Below are 22,711 nucleotides of genomic sequence, written 5' to 3'. Positions count from 1 at the left end.
CCTTTTAGGATACATCATTGCATCAATCTAAATCAGCTTGGTTGGCTTGAACTACCTAGCCTAATCCAGTATAACCAACTGATTATGGCCTATAAAATCCTCTATAATCCGGACAATACTCCTGCACTTAAAAATATTATCACCCCCTATAACAATCCTAGACCGCTTCGATCCTCTAACAAACTACTAATTCAGACTAGCAAAATTAATAACACAGCCAGTGATTCTCTCTTTGCAAACTCTGTAAGTAGATCCTGGAACTCTCTTCCAGCTGATATTACCTTACTTTCCACCTTAGGTCAATTTAAAACTAGACTCAAACAACATTTGTCACTTAACTGGCTATGTCAATGTATCAAGCCTGGCTAACTCGAATGTGTAAAAATCTGTTAACCAGTTTACTGTGTAATTTAATTTAATCCTGACTTGTGCTCAGGACCAACTGTAACCTGCGGAACTTGTTTAACTTGCTTACTTATGTAATCTCTGTAAATAGTCTGTTTGTAATATGTAATGCTGGTATTATGTAATGCTGTATCTGCTTACCCTTGGAGCTTTTCTCCCCGGGCCTCCGCTGAAAATGGACATGCATCCAGTCGGACTATCCCGGTCAACAAATGTAAAATAAATACATAAATAAAATTTTGTAACTCAAATCAGTTAGATTTTTGAAACGCCTGGAGATTAGGTTACAAACAGGCTAGAGGGTAAAATATGTACTTGAAGGTATCAGACTAAATTTAAATGACAGAATAGGTTTAAATTAATACTTCAAGTAGGGTTTACTATGGGATTAAGGCTCACGTAAGGCATGAAACAAAGGCACACATGCCCAAGTGTGGCCTGGGGTTTAGAGATGAGATGCAAAAGGTTTTAGCAATAGCTGAAATTGTTTTTCTTAGCAATCTAGCAAACAATAGTGGTGGCCTGCAATTAATTAGATGGCTGGGGTCAGTGAAGAATCACATGGCAAGGCTAGGGAGTTGGGGCCAGCTTGTATGCTTAATACAACATAAATCATGTTTGGTTTGCTAACTTGTTGTGCTTAATGCAAATAAATCATGTCCGGTTAATTTCTTAGCAAATAAAATGAAATTAATAATAAAAATAATACTACATAATTCAGCTGAGTGGATTATTAAAGTTAATTCAGGTTTTATGGAATTTACAGCCATTTGCAGGTTGTAGATGAGTACATTGGGTAATTGTGGACAGAAAGGTTTGGCAAAAAGTGGAAACTCTTTTGTTCAGGACCGCAAAGCCAATGCTTACGTTTGTTAACCCTGTGGATTTATTTGTTGTTTATTTCACCTGCTAACTAACACATTACTAAACTTTGGTGGAGTAAAGAGCAGTTGGTTGGCTTGGATTCTGTGGCTAAGTAGCAGAATATTATAACCATTTCAGTTTTAGTGGTGCTACTTTCTTTAAGGAAGTAGAAAAAGAAGGGCAGAAAGGTGAGGGGAGGTAATGGGTCAGTGCACAGAGTGGGGGGGGGATAATGGGGCAGTGCACAGAGGGGGGAGGTAATGGGTCAGTGCACAGAATTCCTTCAGGAAAGGTTGAACTGTTTCATATGAGGTCAAAGCTTTGATTTGTTGGTAATATTTAGTTGGGTTTTTAGTTATCACTGCAAAGTGGCTTGGTGGAACAGAAAACATATTTAAAGCATTTTCCTGTTTGAGAAAGCAGGATTATTTGTAAATGGCCAAAAGTTTCACTTTAGCTGCTAATTCAAGCTAAGATCTTAACTCATGGCTGTAAAGTTTGCAAGAGAAGAAAAACTAGCTTGTATTTGCTGCAAGCAGAAGGTTTTTCTCATCCCCCACTTCCTGCAGTGTAATTAGGTTTTGAACACATCAGATAACACTGTGCACTTAACAAAGGAAAGAGGGGGAAGTTTTATGGCATTCCACTTACACTTCTTGGGAGGAATGCTTTCAAGCCTTAGTAAAACCTTTGTAAATTTGGGGCACTGTAAAGGCCCTTGAGTTGCAAAACTTCCTTACAGTCACTTTATTAGCTCACATATTTTTGTAAGTTGATAGATGCGCAAATGCACAGTCTTGCCTTTAGATATCCACATCAGTTGGGTGACAAGAATTCAGCAATACAAACAAAAATGTTAGTCCGGTAGAAAGAGGTACATGATAATTTTGAGTACCCCAGAATTACTTAGAAATCTGGAGGCATGTGAAGATGTTAATAATAATAAAAATAAAAAAGTTAATAAAGAATTATTAATAAAACTCCAATCTGTTTAATAATAAAATGATACTCCAAAATAATATTAACACAAATGATGATGATGATAATAATAATAATAATAATAATAATAATAATAATAATAATAATAATAATAATAATAATAATAATAATAATAATAATTCATCTATGGTGGTAGCCAGAAGGTCCTCTGTCATTAGGTAGAGGTTGCAGCATTCCTTTCTACTTCTTGGTTTAAGAATTTTGGGCAAAACCAAATAAATTTGTAAGCATTAATGAAATTCGCTTAGAAAGTTGTTAGAGGACCATAGATGCTGTGACGGTGTGCATGTTCTGAGTAATAACAAAACAAAACAAAAAACTGAGAATTCACTTCGGGTGTTGGCTGTGGTAGTTTACATGGTGTTATCATGCAGTGTTGTCATGCAGGCTATATGGTTTAGCTTATTGTGTAGTAAATTGCTACTCAGTGACAGTGTGTTAAGATAGATTGTCAGCATCTTTGAATCATTTTGCATTATTCTGCAGATATCTATTTCGTAGATATTCAGGAAGACGGGTCAGGGCTATATACACTCTGATGACCTTCCCTGACCTTTTTCTTAGCAACCAGATGTATAAATGTTGGCACGAAACAAAGTGGTTAAAACAAATAAATGACATTTCAGGTGTATGGTAGCAGATATGTAGTCAAGCAAACCCAAATGCTGCATCTGATATCTAAATACAAGGAGCAATTATACAAAAGTGCACGTGGGTGCATGTGTACGCACACATATATATATATATATATATATATATACACACACACACACACACACGTGTGTGTGTATTTGCGTAGGTATATGGATGTGTGTATATATGTGGATATGTATGTGTGCATATATATATATATATATATTTATTTTATTTATTTATTTTACATTTGTTGACCGGGCTGGTCTAGCTGGATACATGTCCATTTTCAGCAGAGGCCCGGGGAGAAAAGCTCCACTACAATATACTAAGAAAGTAACCAACATACATAATATTCTAAGGAGATAAATACAGGTAGAGAACAGAAAAAACATATTTAACATATATATAAATGAGAACAAAAATAACAACTAGTAATTAATTCACAATACCTTCACAGTGGAGGTGAGGTGGGGAGGAGATACTAGATGAGGGGATGATAGTCAACTAGTCTACCATGGATTAAGGAGTCTAGCGAAGTGGTTGTTGGCTAGGTATGTATATATGTATAATCTATGTGTATATATGTGTGTGTGTGTATTTATGCATGTGTATAGATATATATGTATGCGTGTGTATAAGTACGGAGATGTGTATATATATATATATATGTATGGGTATATGTATGCATATGTTTATATGTATTATACATCTGCAATATATATCTATAGATATAGGTATGAATATGGGTGGGTGTGTATAGTATATATGTGTGCCTAATATGTGTACATACATATATATGGATATTTCTGTATATTATTCAGAGCCCCTCACTAACACTCTTCAAGAGAAACCTTGACGAGTGGATGGGAAACAGAAAATTTACCCCGGGATCACTGCAGTGGCACTGCTGGACAGAGGCACAGGGAACTAACGGCTCTGTTGGACCGAGGCGCACACAGGGAACTAATCTAAGGGGGCGGTGAAAGCCAACACATTCTGGCTAGGCTTACAGATGCCCTCAGGCAGATAGCCTAGTACTTACCTATGAACCTATATGTATTTATACATGCATGCATATATTTTATAGCTAGCTTTGTATTTATAAGTATGTATGTATGTGTGTATGTACATACGTATGTGTATATGTATGTATACTTAATTTCGGTAAGTTAACTCACCTAGCCATTACTGGAATCAATTGTAATATAAATTTAGGCATCAGTGCATGGCATCCAGAAGACAAATTGCACGGCCAAGACATGTTTCATCTCTCAGCCCACCCAGAATAAACTTTTGCATGCCACATCCCCTATTAGGGGTACACAGGACCAAGAATTATTGGGCTGATGAACTTTGCATGCAAAGTGACCCATGTGGGGCATTCATTTGAGGCATTTGGCTGCTAAAGGGTCTGGGTGCACAAGGCCACACCACCGGATTAGGGCCTCACAGGGCATGGCGGATTTATGGTAGCTGTGTTTCTTATTAGATTACAATGGGACAGCAATTTGCAGGGGAGAGACAACCAACTACCGCTTCAGTGTTTACAGATGCAGCAAGGGGAACTGGCTTTTGGGGTTATTTTCAAGATTAGTGGTTCAGTGCGGCATGGCCGACTCAAGTGAAAAGTAGGTTTAAACATTTCAATTGCAGAGATGGAATTTTTCCCAGTAGTGGTTGCACTGGAAATATGGGGTGTGCAAATGAAAGATAGAGTGGGTTGGCTTTGCTCAGAGACTGTGGGTTCTACACCCACAGTATATAGATGCATTGCTGATACTGTACTGTACTGTATTGTACTTTGGTTAGTTCGGCATGGCCGACTCATGTGAGAAATAAGTTATGCATTTCAATTGCTGAAATGGAATTTTTTCCAGTAGTGGTTGCATTGGAAATATGGGATGTGCAAATGAAAGATAGAGCAGTTTGGTTTCGCTCTGACAATAGCGTAGTACACATAGTCAATAATCAGCTGGAGGGGAGAGAGTAGTAGGCAGGAGGATGAGATATTTTACTTTTAAGTGTTGAACATTAAATGTCACAGTGAAGGCACAACACATTCCAGGCTTCGATAACTCATTGGCAGATTCCCTTTCTCGTTTGCAGTGGTCTCGTTTCTGGTTGTTGGCTCCAAATGCGAATCCTTCTCCGATTCGAGTGCCGGATCATTTATGGGCTTTATGGGCAGACGAGAATGGTGGCTAATGTGCAATGCCCTCAGTGGAAAGACAAGGATAAGGTACAATAAATGCATACAGCAATTCTTGCAGACCAGATTATTCAGAGGCTGGGAATAAGTATGGCCAATTCCACCTTACCAAGTTAGGGCTTACATTTTGGTAATGAAAGAAGAGGTTGGACTTTTGGAAGGGCAAGAAGCACATTGTCAGCTCTGAACTGGTTTCATCAGGTCTTGGGTCTGAAGGATTTAGCTAACACATTTCAGATACGGACAATGTTTAAGGGCTGGGGGAAACAAACACCCAAAAGGCCTGATAAGGGGTACCCCATAGGTCCAGCGGTGTTACGTAAGCTGTGGCTTGCAGTTTCAAATGTTTGTTTTTCTTCTTATGAGGTAGCATTGTTTAGGGCTGCCTTTCTGCTGGCTTTTTGTGGGGCATTTAGATGGTCTGAAATTATTTAACCAAACAAGAAGAAAGGTCAACGGACAGTTTTACCAGTGGCACATGTACATCTGCTGGGGGAGGACACTTGGGTTTATGTGGCTAAATCCAAAACGGATCAAGAAGGCAAAGGTCAGTGGGTAAGAGTGGTTACTCCCAAAGGGTTTGGAATGGAACTTGACTAAAGTGCTACTAGAGACAAGTAACTATAGGGGTAGGTCACATGTTCCATTCTTTTGTCATCAGCAAGGTGAACCTCTGACAGTATCCAGTGAGAGCAGTTTTAAAGGAAGCAATCAAGTTGAGTGGCCTAGACTCAGATAAATATACATTACATTCCTTTCAAATAGGTGCAGCCTCATTTGCCCATGCAATGGGAGCTTCACAGACAGACATTATGAAGATGGGCAGGTGGAAGTCCACTGCTTATAAAGGCTATATAAGGTGTAAATGGCTTTAACTTTTGTCCTTTATATTTCAGCTCTCACATCTTTGGATCAGAAATACATCTGGACAGTGGGTCATTCTTTCATTCAGAGACTCCATTGTTTTGTCCAGGGCAGGCAGGGCTTCTCCTTCCAAGGAGGAAAACGAGCTTCTTGCAAAGCAATTTGGTTTGGGGTATCAGAAATGCGGTGGCACCATCTCAGGGCAGTACTACAGCAAGCTGCAAGAAGCGATAAATCTACTGCCACTTTATTGCACCTAGGGGTTAATGATATTTGTCAACATCCAATAAAAGAGTTGATTGGTTTGATGGTACAAGAGGTATACTGCATGCATGAATGCTGGCCACAAGCTATTACCTGCTGGTCAGAAATGGTACAGAGAAAGAAATGGAGGGGGGCTAGGTCCACTAAAGCTGTGGAGAGAATGAGAAGGAGAATTAATAATTCTATGGATAAGGCGTTAAGGGACATTAACGGGTTGTACATTCCTCACCCTGGCATTCAGGTCTGGTGGTCAGACAGGCATGATGAGGATGGGGTTAATTTATCTGAAGAAGGTTTGGGGATTTTTTATAAGGAATTGCAAGCTGGTTTAGCTTTGAAGGGCATTCACTTAGGATAGGTTGAGATGTGCTGGCGGAAGGGAGGAATATTCCTCCCTTCTGTGGCGGAAGACAGGAAAGGTAAGGGAGGCCAAGGTAAGTGGGGTGGGGGTGGGGGGGTCACAGGACTCTTCAGCTGGAACTTCCACAGGCCAGACAGCCCCAAGGGATTGTCACCAGCGGACTTACCAGCCCAGCAATGGCTCCTTGGCAGATTGTAAGGCGGCCCACAGGAATTGTGATGAATTGTGAAATGAAAAAGCTGTTATGATGTGGGTATGTTGAATCAGAAGGGCTGGATATCGATGTGCTGTCTGCTGTCCTGTAGGTTTAGGGGAATGTTATGAAAGAAATAAAATGGCCTCCCTGACATTCCTGCCTTGCGCACATCTCATAATAATTGGCTTCTATTTGAGTAAATGGCAATAAACACATGGCTGCGGCCAATTAATCCATCTGAGATCTCTGTGTTTTTTTATTGAATATGCAGCTTGTGGCAAACCTGATTTGTAAAGCATGCAACTTCGATACATTTATTGTCAACGGTGCCAGGGAATGATAATGTTCTGAGCCTGTTTTTGGATATGGCTCAAAAGTTGATATGGATCATTAAATGAACTATGAACACTATTTGATATGGAGCATTAAATGAATTGAACACTATGTTAAATGTTTTCTAAAAGATCATTCTGTTGGCATCAATGGCAAGGTAAGATATTGGTTCACTAAACTTTATTAAAAGCAGGTAGAGCTGTACCAATCTCAGACAAAATTAGCGACAGTAAAACCTGACATGTACTACATGCCCACACAAGTTTGCAGTGTTACAATGTGATTGGAATGCCTCTGCATCCTCTCCAGTTTCTTAATCCCAGTTAAATTACAGACAAAGAATGATGACCCATGCTTGCAATATGTGATGGGACTGTAACTTTTAAAAGGATTAACATAACACTCTCAAGTGTTGAGCAAATCATGCATCAAGAAAAATATCCTGGTTACTGCATTCATTTTTGGCATAAATAAGGAACTATCCACTAATACTTCTACATATTTAAAAACATCAGCCATTTGTAAAATCTCAGTGTTGATTGAATATTCTCCCACTGAGCTCCCCACCCCAACCTACAATCTCAGGAATCTCAATAGCTCTGCTTCCTTATTATAAGCTCCCAATAATAACCTTCAGTGCACTGATCACTTCTTTCCTTTCCCTAGTCCTAAACTACAGGGAATCTCTTTCATACCCCCTACTCACACTTCCGACCTACATTAACAAGGCACCCAAATGTCAATGCCATGTGTCTGGCAACACTACATGACTCCCTACTCAATCCCCCTCATTCTCCTCAGTGTTAAGTTTCCTACAAACTTATGTCTTCGACTGTTAACCTTCCTCAACTTGCCTGTTGATATGCTGGCTGCAGATTAATGTTATAGGTTCATAGGTTGGTACTAGGCTATCGGTCCTAAGGCCTATGCAAGCATAGCCATAACAATTCCCTGGAAATTTCTTCCCACAATATTTGCTTCTCTGGGCCCCTGTCTAGCACGGTGACTGACATGATCCCCGGGGTGAATTTCCCATCTCCCATCCAATCATCAAGGTTCCTTTTGAAGAGGGCCAATGAGGCGCTCTGCTTGACATGAATGGGCAGTCTATTCCAGAGTATGGGGAGTCTCTGGGTCAGGAACATATCCCTCCAGCATGTTTTGTTCATTGTGATGATAAGGTTTAGATCCCTGGAGCGTGTGGCTCTGAGGGATTGGGATTTCTTTAAGTGGAGCATGTCCAACAGCTCAGGGTTTGACATGGCCTTGTATGTTAAGCAGAGATCGCCTCTGAGTAGACGATATGCTACAAAGTATAGCTGGAGTTTTTTTTAGACGGTCAGCATATGGAATCTGCTTTAGGCCTGTGATTCGTTTAGTGAGGTATTTCTGTGGCCTTTCCAGCTGTTGCAGATGTCTTGTGAGGTACATACCAAATGGGGCATTATACTCTATCATGGGTCTAATGAGGGATGAGTACAGTGGGACAATGACATCTTTTTTCCTGGGTGAAAAGCCCTTAGTGATGAGGTGTGCCACATAGAAGGATTTCCTGACTGTTGTGGTGATGTGGTTATCGAAAGTGAGACCACTGTCCACTTGTGTCCCTAAGTCTCGCATCACACTTTCGATGTTTAGTGTCCTGCCACCTATGTGGTAGTTCATGGGTACATGTTTTTTTCCAAAGGGGATAACTATACATTTCTTGGCATTAAGCTTGAGCCCATGGCTCTGGCACCAGGCATCTGTTTCTGTAAGGCCCTTTTGTAGAATATCCACATAATTTGGGGATTCAATAATGGCTCCCAGTTTGCAGTCATCTGCAAACTTTGTTAGCCAGAGTCCCTTATTGTTGGCCTGTACTTCAGAGAAGTAGATGCCAAACAAGAGTGGTCCAGGACTGAACCCTGAGGTACTCCACTTGTCTGGAGCTGGATTTGGAGTCGGCTACTTTTACAATCTGGGTTCTGTCAATAAGCCAGTTGGCAACCCATCGAGTGACGTAGGGATTTATGCCCAGCTTAGTAAGTTTATCTATGATTCCAGAGTGGGGATGGTGTCGGCCTTGGCGAGGTCCAGATAGGCTGTGTGGACCGCCTTACCCTCGTCCACAGCTCTGGAGACCGATTCGAAAAAGTCAATCAGATTCAGGAGACAAGATCGGCCCTTCACAAACCCAAACTGGATGGGGTCCAGTGTTTGAAGGTTGCCAATGTCTTTGTTTATAAGTTCCATGACAATGTGTTCCATGCCCTTGCAGATCAGGCTTGTCAGACTGATGGGACGGTAGTTCCCGGGATCCAAGGCTGATCCTCCCTTGTGGAGCGGGATAATTGTAACTGTGCGCCACTCAGTGGGCACGAAGCCTGAGGTGAGGTTATGATTAAACATGACACTTAGGTGAGGTGCCAGTTTCATTTTGTACTTCATGTAGTACACAGCCTGGGATGTCATCTGGTCCCATGGATGCTGTATTCTTAGCTTTGGAGAGTGCTGTTTCTACCTGTGTTGCTGTGATTATCAGAATTTGGCAATCTTTTGGTATTGAGATGGGCCCTTTAGGGGGTGAGAGGGGGAGTGAAGTTGGCACTAAATTGATCTGCCAGGATATTGGCAATATCCTTGGGATCAGTATATTTAATGCCATTCTGTTGTAGCTCAGAGCAGATCTGAGCATTGCCATTTAGATTCTTGACATAGTCATAGAATGCCTTGTGGTGGTCTTTGGAATCCTTGGCAATTTTATTTTTGTAACTAGCTTTTGAGGATTTTATGAGGGATCTCAGCTTCTTACTGAGGCTGGTGAGGGAGTTTTTTGCATCCTGAGATTTTCCTCTTTTCTGCAACAGTTTCTTCCTTCTGTTGTATAGTTTGTTTATAGTAGGGGACCACCAGATTGGCTTCCTTTTTTTGGAGAAGAGCATCTTGGTTCTGTTTGGGATGGCACGATTCATGCACGAGTGGATGTGCTCGTACAGTGCCTTAGTGTAGGATTCTGCAGTCGAACTTCCGGATCCCGTCTGCGTGGGTGTTGTGAAGTTTGTCACTTCTGACTTCAGTAGCATGAAGTTGGCTTTGGAGAAGTTTTTTAAGGAGGTTTCCTTACTGGGGGGTGGGGTGGGATGTGGATGTCAAGGGTGATTTGCTTATGGTCAGACCTGACCAATGAGGAGGTGACCACTGGTGTGGAGTATCTATCTCCCATGTTGGTAATGACCAGGTCTAGGATATTGGAGCCCCTGGTGGGACAATGGATTAGTTGATCCAGGGCATTGGAATTTATGAATTCCAAGAACCGTTGGGAAAAGGAGTTGGTACCCGAGTAGTTTTCCCAACTAATGGCAGGGTAGTTGAAATCACCCAGTATTAGGGTGTTTGGTTGTATCTTAATATTTTCCAGTATGTTTAGGAAGGTGTAGTGAGAATCTTGGGGTATGGTGGGGGATCTGTAGCAGGCTACAATTTGGATTGCAGTTTTACCTAGTGTTAGTTGCACCTGGAGAATTTCAGATGCATTGTGTTGGGCAACTAGCCTGGAGGTGTGAATATCCTTGGTGAATATGGACACTCCTCCACCTTTAGTGTTTCGGTCTTGGTTTTGTGGCCGAAAAGTTTGGTAAGAATTGTAGCCTGGTATTGTAGAGGTGCTCTCTAGAGCTTTGAACCAGGTCTCAGTCACTGCACAGATATCGATGTTCTCCATTTTTAGGAGAGCCTCGAGAGAGTGCATTTTGAGGTTTAGACTTCTAGCATTGAGTAGCATTACCTTCAGATTTTGCATGCTTATTTTAGATTAACTCATCTCTTCTCTGCAATGTTTTCCCAACTATCACACGGTACTGCCTTTTACTGTCTGCAATGGAATACTCTATGAATTGTTTATTGTTTCTTTTCATTGCAATGTTGTACTTCACTCCAAAGTTTTGCTTTTTTCTAACCTGAGTCAAGACTCAAATTGTCTGAAGTGCTCTACCCTGGTTAACAAATTCAAATAAAAATAGAAAAATATGGATAGTATCAACCTGCCATATGGTACAATACACTTTTTTTCTAAATAAAGGCTACACTGTTCTGTATTTTTCAAAAAAATAAAGTAATGTTGGAAGATGTACATAAATATATTAAACAAGTAATGGTCCAGTGCAGAGACTGAAGCATCCCCTCATGCACAACTCCACTGCTGCATAAATTAATTCTGTACTTCATCCCAAGATGTTCTGGACCTCATCCAGTCCTTGATCCAGTTACTGACCTATGAATTAGTATTCAGGTAAGAAAATATAAGACAGAATCAAAAGCTTGACAGGTCAAGATACGACACCCACTGGAAGATTTCTAAGAATGAGCAAATCTTCTCTCTACCCTTATGTATGCCTCCCCTGAATTCACCAACCTGTCCAAAACCGACCACAACAAATTATCCTGCTGTTACAACCACATAGCTAGATTCGCTACTGGCATGACATTTAGGACTCATCATTGTCAAAACCTAAAAGCTCTAGGATGGCTAGAATTGCAGTTCAACCAGCTTATAGTACCGCACAAAGTCCTCAACCAACCTGAAAACACCCCTACCCTTAAAAACATTATCAACCCCTGTAGTACCCTCAGGCCATTACACTCATCTAATAAACTAATGGTACTGACCCAAAAATCCAACAACTCTGCAGGAGATGCTCTGTTTGCCAACTCAATTGGCAAAACTTGGAATCTACTTCCTGCTGACCTTACCGAGGAAACTTCACTACCCCTATTTAAAAAAGGCCTCAAAAATACTTTAAATCACACTGGCTCGGCCCTTGCTCAAAACCTGATTAGCACCACCACTAAATAAGTGTTCCTTCTTAAACTGCTTTTTAGCAATCTACCCATGCCACATTACATATGTATGACTGTACATATTGGCAGATGTTATCTGTTTCTATCCTTTGTTTAAAATTTTTGATATGTTTCCTGTGTTTAAAAAGTTTGATATGTGTTAACTGTGTTAACTGTCTCTGTTTTATGTGGAGCTTTCCTCCACGGGCCTCCACTGAAAATGGACATGTATCCAGTCTGACTATCCCGGTCAACAAATGTAACATAAATAAATAAATCATATTCTTATAAAAATTCAGTAAGATGTTTAAGCAACATCTCCCAGTTGTAAAGCCATATTGGTTAATACCCTACGGTTGATGTGATTTTAATGACAGCTTTGTAAGATATAACCTCTATAAGCTCTTCCTTGTACTGCAAATAAAACCAAAAGTCCTGTAGTTTTCAAAAGTGTTGATTAGTTCCCTTTGGAACTGGTACAATTAAAGCTTCCTTCCACACATCGGGACACATCATTACAATAACGACTTCTGAAATAAATAATGCATTTAGAGATGACGCTTTTATGTTCACTTATAAAGAAATAATTTAACCAATCACGCCCTGTTGCTGAATTGGAACAGATTCTATTTAGCTCTCAGACACATACACACACACACACACACACACACACACACACACACACCCCTAGACTGCAAGCAGACTGAACTACACCCCCACATTCCAGGCCCCAGCTACAATCAGCCCCCCCAAGTATTACAGTGACAATTGTAGGCATCCACAAATGAGAAGTTTAGATTGTACTGTGCACAGTGTCTACAAACCAGTTACAGTCAGACCCCATATCTACTACCTGTGCACACAGTGTCCAGGTACCAGTTACAGTCAGACCCCCTATGTACTACCTGTGCACACAGTGTCCAGGTACCAGTTATAGTCAGACCCCCTATGTACTACCTGTGCACACAGTGTCCAGGTACCAGTTATAGTCAGACTCCATATGTACTACCTACCCAACTCTTAGCATCTAAACATTAGGATTCAGTTACAATCAACTTCCAAACAGCATTAAACACCTAAAATTCAGAACCAGCTATAATCTAACTCTAAGACTACTTACTAAATGGTCGACCTCCAGTTCTTGACTATTGTTACAGTCTGAATGTATTTATATAAATAGTATCTAGGTACCATCCACAATTACTCTCCAAAGTATGGTACACCCAAAAGTCAGACACTAGTTACAATAAAATTACAAGTGTAAGATAAGCTCTAAATATAGCAGATTAACTCAGTGTCTTACAATTACCAAAGTTAGAGAATCCATGACCATCACCAAAGTTAAGTTTCTGAAATTACAAGTTACAAGACATTACATATCAATGCAGACAATCTTTCATTGTTACCAATATCTGGGGCCTGAATCCCTAATGAAAAGTTAAACTCAAGACTCAAGTCCCACATACCTCAATAATAGGAGTACACTAGAAATAAAGAATGAACAAGCATTAAAATCTAGACATTATGAGAATCTCTGATCTAGTCACCATCGGGTATCAAAATGGTGTGTGCTAGGTCTTAGCACTCTCAGACCGTGAGTTATCAAATACACATCACAACTCTAACAAACTGCACTAGTAAAACATATCCAAACAAAAAAGACTGGTTAACTTGACTCTGCACCAGATCAAACTGTACACACAATGCAATTGCACTCTAAAGGTATCCAACATTCAAAGACAGACTACAGTTAATGGAATGCAGCAAGCCACCCAAACAATGGCACACCATCTATATAACATGGAGTGAAAGATTCTACAATTAAGACCCAGTTATAAATAAATGCAGTGTACAACAAACAACTAAACCTCCGACATAAGCAAACCTCTCTTCACCCTAGATGTAAAAGGTTCTGAATCCCACACCTCACACTAAGAAATTTATTCTCCAAGGTAAGGTTAGGTCTCCATGGGATAAACGAGGGCAACTAAGAGCAATAATTCCAAGGTTGTTCAACCTCAGAGTTAAATTAAGTAAGCAGTAAGGGTAGAACTGCTATAATCTTATTTAGCAAGATTTGTATTCAGAGAAATACATTGGTGAAACCCCCCTGGAAAACCCATAACAAATTTACGAAATTCAATGTGCCAACAACATGAAAATGCTATAAACAGAAAACAGTAAAACAGAAGAGAACAAGTTAGTCATAGCTTAAAAGTGCACGTAAAAATGCAATATTTACAATTAAAGGTACCAGCTAAGAATACACCGGATATCCAAGGCTTGTGAACCACCAGCACTGACTGTGATTATTAATAATCCAAATCATACACTCAAATAAAATGCATCAGTTATACCAAAAACTTAACATTTATAAACTTGCAGTACCTACTTCTATGTAGGACAAAATACCAGAGAAGGACACATCCATTCCTTTTACTGTGTATGGCAGTTCTATGAACTTTTTACCCCTAAAATTGAAAACATATGAAAAAATACATATTAGAAGTATAACAAACGAGATTAGGTCAACATTATACATTAAAAATGGTTACAATACCATTGTAATAACTTAAAAATGCTTGTGAGCAGAAACTGAAAAAAATAAAAAAATGTTTGAGTGGTCTTTGAACTACTAATGTTTTTGCACCACTCTAAAGGAAGTAGTGTTATAACTTATTTTATACAACAACTGCAATCTGAGAAAGCCATTCTGACATCATTTTGCTTCCCAGACCAGGCTTATTACCACAATGCATTTAATATCTCCAAAAGATGATTTTATCAGTCCTTTTCCATCAGCATTCTGTGTTGAACAGACTTTGTGCAGTTTATAAAATAAATGAAAATGCATGTTTAATGTTAACCTCCATTTGCAGTTCAAAGTTCTTCAAAAGAGTTTTATAATCAGTTTAACAAGAAAATATTGCTATTTTTTTCTGCTTTTCCCATGGAGCTACAGGGAAATCGATACCTGCTCATTATCGGTGTATGCGTAGATAGCATAGCCGGGGAATGACACCAACATCTTATCCCCTGACTGAGACACCACTGTGGTGGGAGTACCAACTATACAGATACAAGCCGTGCTCAAAGCAAGAAACATATCTACTGGTACTTGTTAAAACAAGAAAGCATTCAGAAAACTCATTTTAATAAAGTGAAACAAAATCTACAAACATGTAATTTAACAAAATCCTAGGCTGAAATTTGAAAAAAAAAAAAAAAAGAAGACAAAAACTATCATAAGAGGCATGCTATTTAAGTATTCAGAAAGTTCAAGACATTACAGCTCTAGGTCAATCAGGAAAGAGAATTAAGGGAAAATGGAAAAACAGGATGCTGTGGGGGACACAAAGTACACTGTGGAGGGGGGTCCTAGATGAACAAAATTATATCAGAGTGACTATCGTCACACTGCCATTTTGGGGCAGAACAAATTAACCTAGATCACTTATGATGATGCAAAGACATTATTTTTGTAAACCTACATTAACAAAAAAATGATAAAAACATTTGTGCTTTTGCTCATCGCTTTCCTTTACACAGCAGCAGTCTTACTGTAAGGAAAGACTACTGACTGCTAGACTTATACAGTAGAGCTCCAATCTGAAAGAAGTTATGAACAAGATCGAAAAAAAAATTCTGCTCACAGTAATTTTTTCTTGCATAGAACAATCTTACTGCACAAAACAACATTTGCTACCATATTATGCCATAACTCCAAGATAAAAAAGTGTGTTGTAAGAAAATGGATGCGTAGGAGTTTTCAGTCTTTCAAGCTGCTGCCAGGTAACATTAGAACACTTTGGATAAAAATCTCAAGAGATAACATAGGTTCAGCAGCAACAAACAGAAAGGTTAATGTGACAGTTAATCCACTGCAAGCTATACCAAAAGAAATAGATGCATTAAAGAATGCAGCTACTACCCCTATTTCAGAACACATCATTTTTTTTTTAATTTAACATAGCTTCCTGCTCTGCTGCCAAAGTACCTGTAGTTTAAAATATGCTTCAGTAACACGTGCATGCTTTCAAAATGAGTAGACAATCTTGGTTTCAGAGCTGTAACATATGAAAAACCTCATAACTAGAATTTTGGTACACCAGCATCCTGTGCAAATACAAGGTGAAAAACAGTACTGGACAAATCAAGACTTTATTAAAAAAAATCCAACAATGGTTTTCCGTTAAGGGGACAAATCTCCATGCAGAGGGCTGCCACCTGCATCCTTTATGTAACAATCAACTTAGAGGTCAGCTCAAAACAAGGGGAAAAGAGGAACTCCCTTACAGGTCTTCTGTTAGCCATCATGATTGTCAGACCTTTATTTGTGCCGTCACTCCCGGCTCTACCTCCTACTCAGTCTGTGCAAAATGATGGTGTGCTGCATACCACAAAGACTAAGATTGGGTCTCCAACTGCAATCATGTTTTTGTGTGTTCAAGAAATGGATGCCAACCAACTCGCATAGAGATCGAAACTCAAGAGGCAAATCTTGGCATCCACGTGGAGAACAACTAACTAAAGGTTACTATTGGAGATGCGATCATAATTCTTTGCACAGTTGTGTACTACTGGTTACAGAAAAAAAAGTGCTTTATCAGCTTTGAAAGATGGTAAAGCCCCTACTGAGCACTGTTAGACGAATACCTATCAGGTTTACTGTTTGGTTAGAACAAAGCGTCGAAAGCAGGCAGAGTTTTTAAATACTTCTCTAATTCACTTAACATATTAATAGAACAAGTTTTACATAAATATACATTTCTGAAGAATAAGAATTGTGACATTCTGTTTTTGGCATTTTTGACAGACTGTAATTCTCTGTGGTTTACCAGAAAAATCAAATCCGTTTAATAGGGACCGAGCAAAACATTGGACGAACTCAAACACTTGAGAGGCATTCACAGCAGGCAGAAACAAAGATGTTTTTACTTCTGCCATGTTTGCTGGCCGACACTCAATATTTAGTGCTTACTGCAACAAAAAATATTAACAGCACTTAGAAAGGTGCTCAACGATAACAGTTAATATTACGTCTTGTGCTTGATTAGCATTTTAACTAGCTTGTCTTGTCCACCAATATTGGAGCATAATCACAGCATTCCATGCAATACAAGGCATTATGCATCCTTATTAATGTGTACATTTCTATGGCAGGTGCACATGAAGCAGGCTTTGGAAAATTAATGTTTCTTCATGCCCAAAACACACTTGCAGAACACAACAGTGAACATAAATGAAAATAATTCTTTTTACAAATTAAGACAGCTATAAAACAAGAAATGTAGTTAAGTGTCATATTTCATTCCCTCATAATTTTATTTTTACAGTCAACCAATGGCATCAGACATTACAGTTCCTTACTTCTTATTCAGAAAATGCATGTTGATGCAAAACCTGTTGGTCTACTACTTACGTGAATTAGAGTAACATTTAAATTTTGCCCTTGATTTTGGGCATTTCTTTCCCATCCCCGTTATTATAGCTTTATCAGGTATTTTTGAGCAAAGTTGTTCAGAGGAATACTTTAACAGAAAAGCCAGTACCTGTCAAGCTGTAAAAGCAATACAAAAGACATGATGTAAGTCTGGATTTAAAGAATGAAGATTGTAAAAATATGTGACAATCAGCTCATACTTTTACACATTTTCTCTCTCTGTCTTGAATTTTAATAGTCTTTGTAAAACCCTGTCTCATACCTATACAATATTTGTTTACAACATGCTCTAAAGGTAACTTTGAATTGTCTAAGTGAAGCCTCTTGGTGAGTTGTATAAAATTAGCATGTTTGACTTGGATAACAGCAATTCCACTTACCTCATTCACAAAGTGATCAGGAGGAATTGCTCAGTTAGAAATTTCAGGGCAGAACACCAACAAAGTTAGATTTACTAAGTTAAACAAGGATTTAGAGCTTTGATATACCTTTGATGCATTTCAATATTTGCCTGAATTTTTCAACATGTTCAGTGGATGACTACATCTTGTGAAGTTGGCATTTTCACTACTGACAAGAAAATAATTTTGAAGGGCTATAAACTAGAGCCATGCTAAAAAATTAAAAAGAAATAGGATTGATCACTGCCAGTACCTGAATTACCCATAAACGATGCCGTAATATTCAGTTCCAAGGAGTGAAGGCATGAGGAAACATGTTTAAAGTTTGCTATGTGATGGTACACAAAGTGTGTGTGGTATGTCCCACTGAGAAGTTAAGGTAAGGCAGACATTAAAAAATATTTATTTTGGGCATACATAAAGCAAAACATTTTCATTTCATACTGATATAAGTAGCGGTTAATATTCAGAGGCCCTGGAACAGACAAATGGTGCCTCTACTATTACAGTAAATGTAAGCTTGGGTTGGTGGGCATGTCCAATCTTTATAATGCAGAAGACAGGATGGGCGGTCATATCCAGTTCTTTATTAAGTACAGAACTCTATGTGCCCCCCCCCCCCCTGCATGTTGTGTGTTAAATGTACGATCAGGTGAGTGGGAGAGTGTCTCTAACATTTTATTACATGTAAACTTGGGTGGGCTGCACTGAAGTTTTGTTTCTTTTATTTGGGGGGGGGGGTTTACAAACCACACTTACTCTTCAAATAAAAATATTTTTTTCAAGTAGAACACAGTAGCAAAACCAGAACCAGCCAATGACCAACAGTCAGGAAGTAAACATTTAAACAGTGGGGAAAATGGGTGGAAGCTTACTGACCAATACAGGAAGAGCAAAGTGTACAAAACAAAAGTTCAAGTTCATCTCCCTGCTCACACTAATACAGTCGGATTAAAATGTTGCAACAAAGAAATTGGTTATATCTTCTTTGTCACACAGATCTCCACTAACTTTACCTGAATTTATTTTCAACGGGAGGGGCAGACAGTATGACTGAAAGCCCTGTTTTGTGACGTACTAACCTTAACAGCAGATGACTGAAATGTCTGTCTTCAAAGTAATGAGATGGATATTCAGAAACCCCTTCAAGGACAGACTACAATGGCAAAAAAGCTTTCCAGCACCAGCTATAAATAATGAAATACAACTCCTGAGCTGTGATTTGTTGCTTACATAAAGTACACAAATACAATACAGTTCATACATTCTTCTTCTTCTTCCTTGTCTGCACATTGAATGGCAGTGGAGTTTTTTGCCAGCCCCTTCCACAGAAGGCACACTCACACACACACCTAGGGCCAATTTAGAGTGTCCAATCCACCTGCAGCATGTCTTTGGGATGTGGGAGGCCACAGGAGGACATGCAGACTCCCAGCCGAGGATCGAACCAGAGAACCTCTTGCTGTGAGGCGGCAATGCTAACCACTGCACCACCGTGGCCGCCCTACAATACAGTTCATACATAATGTACGCAAATATAATACAGTTAAAGGGAGCATGACATTATAATCTTCAGCAACTCCAACTGTTTAGGTATATACTGACATTCTAGTAGGTTCACAGATAAACACCTGACAATCAGTCTGCAGACCATTACATGCCTAGCCAATAAACTAGAAGTGACCATACCTCTCAATCTCTTGTTTTGATTACTTTTGCTTTTTGTTTTCTGGGCTTGGACCTTTGGGCAGCAGCATACACCTGCTCATTTAATCTCTTAGCCCCAAAAAAATCTGGACAAACCCTAAAACAACTGGGGGGGGGGCAAAGGCCCAAAAATAGGGACAGATTTTAAATATTGCTCTTATAAGCTAAGAAAGTTGCTAAAATAACAGGATTTCTGTTAGCATGCATTTTCTGAAGGATATGAAGACTGAAACTCAAATGTATGTCATTACTTAATGACTTCAATCCTTAATGGTTTTGCTGGAAAACTACATATTTTATGATTAACAGGCCAAACTATGAGGTAACAATCTGGACAGTTGAGAGTTATGACAGTAACTACAGGGGAGAATCAAACCTAGTACCTTGTGCCCATGAGGTAAACACTATAACCACTATGCCAAACCCTTTTCACTAGAGTGCGACAATTATCAAAAACAATTTATGTAAAGAACAACAACTTTTTCCTTCCTAATCTGTTGTTAAATGCCTCTAGTTGTAAAATTCTCTAGTATAGATGCCCATCAATAACACACAGGTAGAATTCAGTAAAAACTCTGTTCTGGTGAGATGTCACCACTCAGTTTCAGAAATAGCCACACACTGGTCAATCAGATTTTTCAGTAGTAATTGACACCAGCTCCTACAGATGTGTGAGTGCAGTCCTTAACTACGGTAAATGCAGAGTGTTACCAGCTATAACAAACACTAAAGCCATGAAGGCACAGGACTGGTTAAACTCAACACTCCCAAATTACAGAAAAACAACATGTCAGACTTCAGGAAATATTCACCCTCAAATATGTATTACCTGGAACAGCTGTAGCAGGGGACTAGAGCTTATTTTACTTACTGCAGCATGGAGAGTAGGGGAACAACTGATTAATCAGGGCAGGAAGAGCAGGGGCAGACTTTATAGTTAAAAGGAGTATTGAGATACTACTCAAAACCCAAGCTCCAGTCTGACATCTGCTCATATTTACTTACAGAATGAGTTTCATACCCCACTAAAGACTTCCAAAGGCTCTGCTGCATGATCTACATGTGGGTTAGTATGCATAGACATGCTTCACATAATCCACGTGCTCATCAATTACCACTACACAGAGAGAAAGCGAAGACAAAGCAGAGGTCTTACTATGACTGCAGAGCTTTTCACTTAGCAGGCTTGCAACTTAGGAATATTTTCAAAGGGCACTCCCTGCTCAGAGAAGAAAATCTTTTTGTATCATTGTTCGTTTACTTTTATGACTAGACATAAATATGGGAAGCGTGACCCTCTTTGCTCCACTGCAGGGTGGCCAGCTGAATGGAGTAGGAAGTGCAGACTAGTAACAGCCATGCCACACCCTAGAAATACTTAATGTGAAAATAAGAGCCTATGTGAAAGCCTTTGTACAACACAGACTCACCCCCCCCCCCCCGGTGGGCTTTCAGGGTCTTATCTTCATTTTCTAGAGTGGTGTGTTGATGGTTCTATGTTAATGTAGTAGGTCACCTCATATTTATGTATCCAAACATTCTTTCACCATTTTAGGGGTAGGAGGGTAGTCAGGGTAGGAAATTTTGAGAACTATTTTTTTAAAAGTTGTAAATGTTAATTATTACATGTACTCTCAATGATGTAATTTTTTTCCAGCTACCACTGGACTCAGAGTTCCTATCCACAGTTTCTAAATGCAGAGTTTATGCAGCTGCATTACAACTTACATTCCTGAAAGGGTTATCAAGTCATTTGCACTCTCTCTTATTTGGTTATTGCTTTTATGTTTTTTTATAATATTGCTGTTTTGTTCTTACTTTATAAAAACATAAGTATATTAAATGGTGTGGCATATCAGGGTGATCACCACAGTTGTCCAACAAGCCTGCTACAGATACAGGTTTGCAAACAAATTGTTCTTAGGGTGCAGCTGCAGGAATTTCCTGCACAGAAGTCAGCAGATCTGTTTCAGGCACACAACAGGACAGCAGATAACTAATATAGTCTTGTCTTCACAGTTTTTTCCCCCCATCTGATCACACCTACCTGAGGTTCATGGTGAGCAAGTATTTTCTTTCATCTAATTAATTTAATTTATTTGACATTTGATTACTGGGAAAGTCTGACTGGGTAGGAGCTCATTTTCAGAGGAAGCCTGGGAAGAAAAGCTCCAAAGTAATACAAAACATTTTAAGAACAATAATTTTACAGTCTTTAAAAATAAAAAAATAAAAATACATACCACTAAATTACACACAAGATGAAAACACTGGTTAAGAATAGATACAAGTTATATAACAATAATTTAACAGTTAGAGAAATGTTAGCCCATCCATGGAGAAATTAAAGGAAAGTTAGTATAATACAAACAGGAATTACAACACGAAGTGAGAGAAAAGCAGGCTTATTGTATATTTAGAGAGAAAGCCAGGGGAAAGAAACTGATAGACTAGGAGGTGATATTCACCCCAACCCTGGCCCAACAAACAACATCCATACCACACCTGACCCCAATCTCCCATTTAAACACAAATCCACTGATTTACTCATACTAAACCTAAACATTCGCAGTATCATAAACAAAATAGAACAGTTACATGGAACCATTTCTGTATATAACCCAGATATTATAGTGATTACAGAAACATGGCTTAAACCCCACATTAAAGATAACTTCATAACTGCACCTGGTTTCAATATATTAAGAGTAGACGGACCTCACTGAAAAGGTGGTGGCATTGCCCTTCTTTACAAATCCAATTTAAAAGCTCAGCTACTTCAAAAATAAACCCCAAATTTCAACACTGCCGAGACCCTATTCACCAAAATCCTACTAAATCAATACAAACAAATAAACCTACTCAGCATTTACATACCACCAGAAGACAACATTAAGACACTAGAATCTATACTCCACTGGGCTTCCCATTCCTTGTCCCAAGAAACTGTACTCCTAGGTGATGTCAACGTAGACTGAACACCATACACTCACCCATAGCTACCAACCACATAAACCTATATAATTTCATACAACTCATATACTCACCCATAAGAATTGACAAAACCACCAAACATGAATCCACCTTAGACTGGATCCTGACTAACCAGCCCAATACTGACCACCTATCCGGGATACTACCGGATTCCCTCAGTGACCATAACCCAACCTTTCTCCTTCGGCACAAACTAAAATCTACCAAAACCACTGGT

General features: G+C 39.2%; 1 protein-coding gene across 3 annotated transcripts in view; it reads right to left on the bottom strand.

The window, feature by feature from the left end:
* The window catches only part of LOC122790723 (O-sialoglycoprotein endopeptidase), a 276,220-nt gene that overhangs the window by 94,157 nt on the left and 159,352 nt on the right, over positions 1-22,711 (bottom strand). For all 3 annotated transcript variants that reach the window (XM_044058295.1, XM_044058297.1, XM_044058296.1), the window contains exon 7: positions 14,342-14,420. In XM_044058295.1, the coding sequence (XP_043914230.1) occupies positions 14,342-14,420 (79 nt within the window). The remainder of the gene's footprint in view (positions 1-14,341; positions 14,421-22,711) is intronic.

This window comes from Protopterus annectens, chromosome 16.part0 (assembly GCF_019279795.1).
Source record: "Protopterus annectens isolate FY-2018-M chromosome 16.part0, PAN1.0, whole genome shotgun sequence".
NCBI classification, from domain to species: Eukaryota; Metazoa; Chordata; order Ceratodontiformes; family Protopteridae; genus Protopterus; species Protopterus annectens.
The sequence above is the reverse complement of the archived record's forward strand: the minus strand, read 5'-3'. Positions and strand labels throughout refer to the sequence as shown.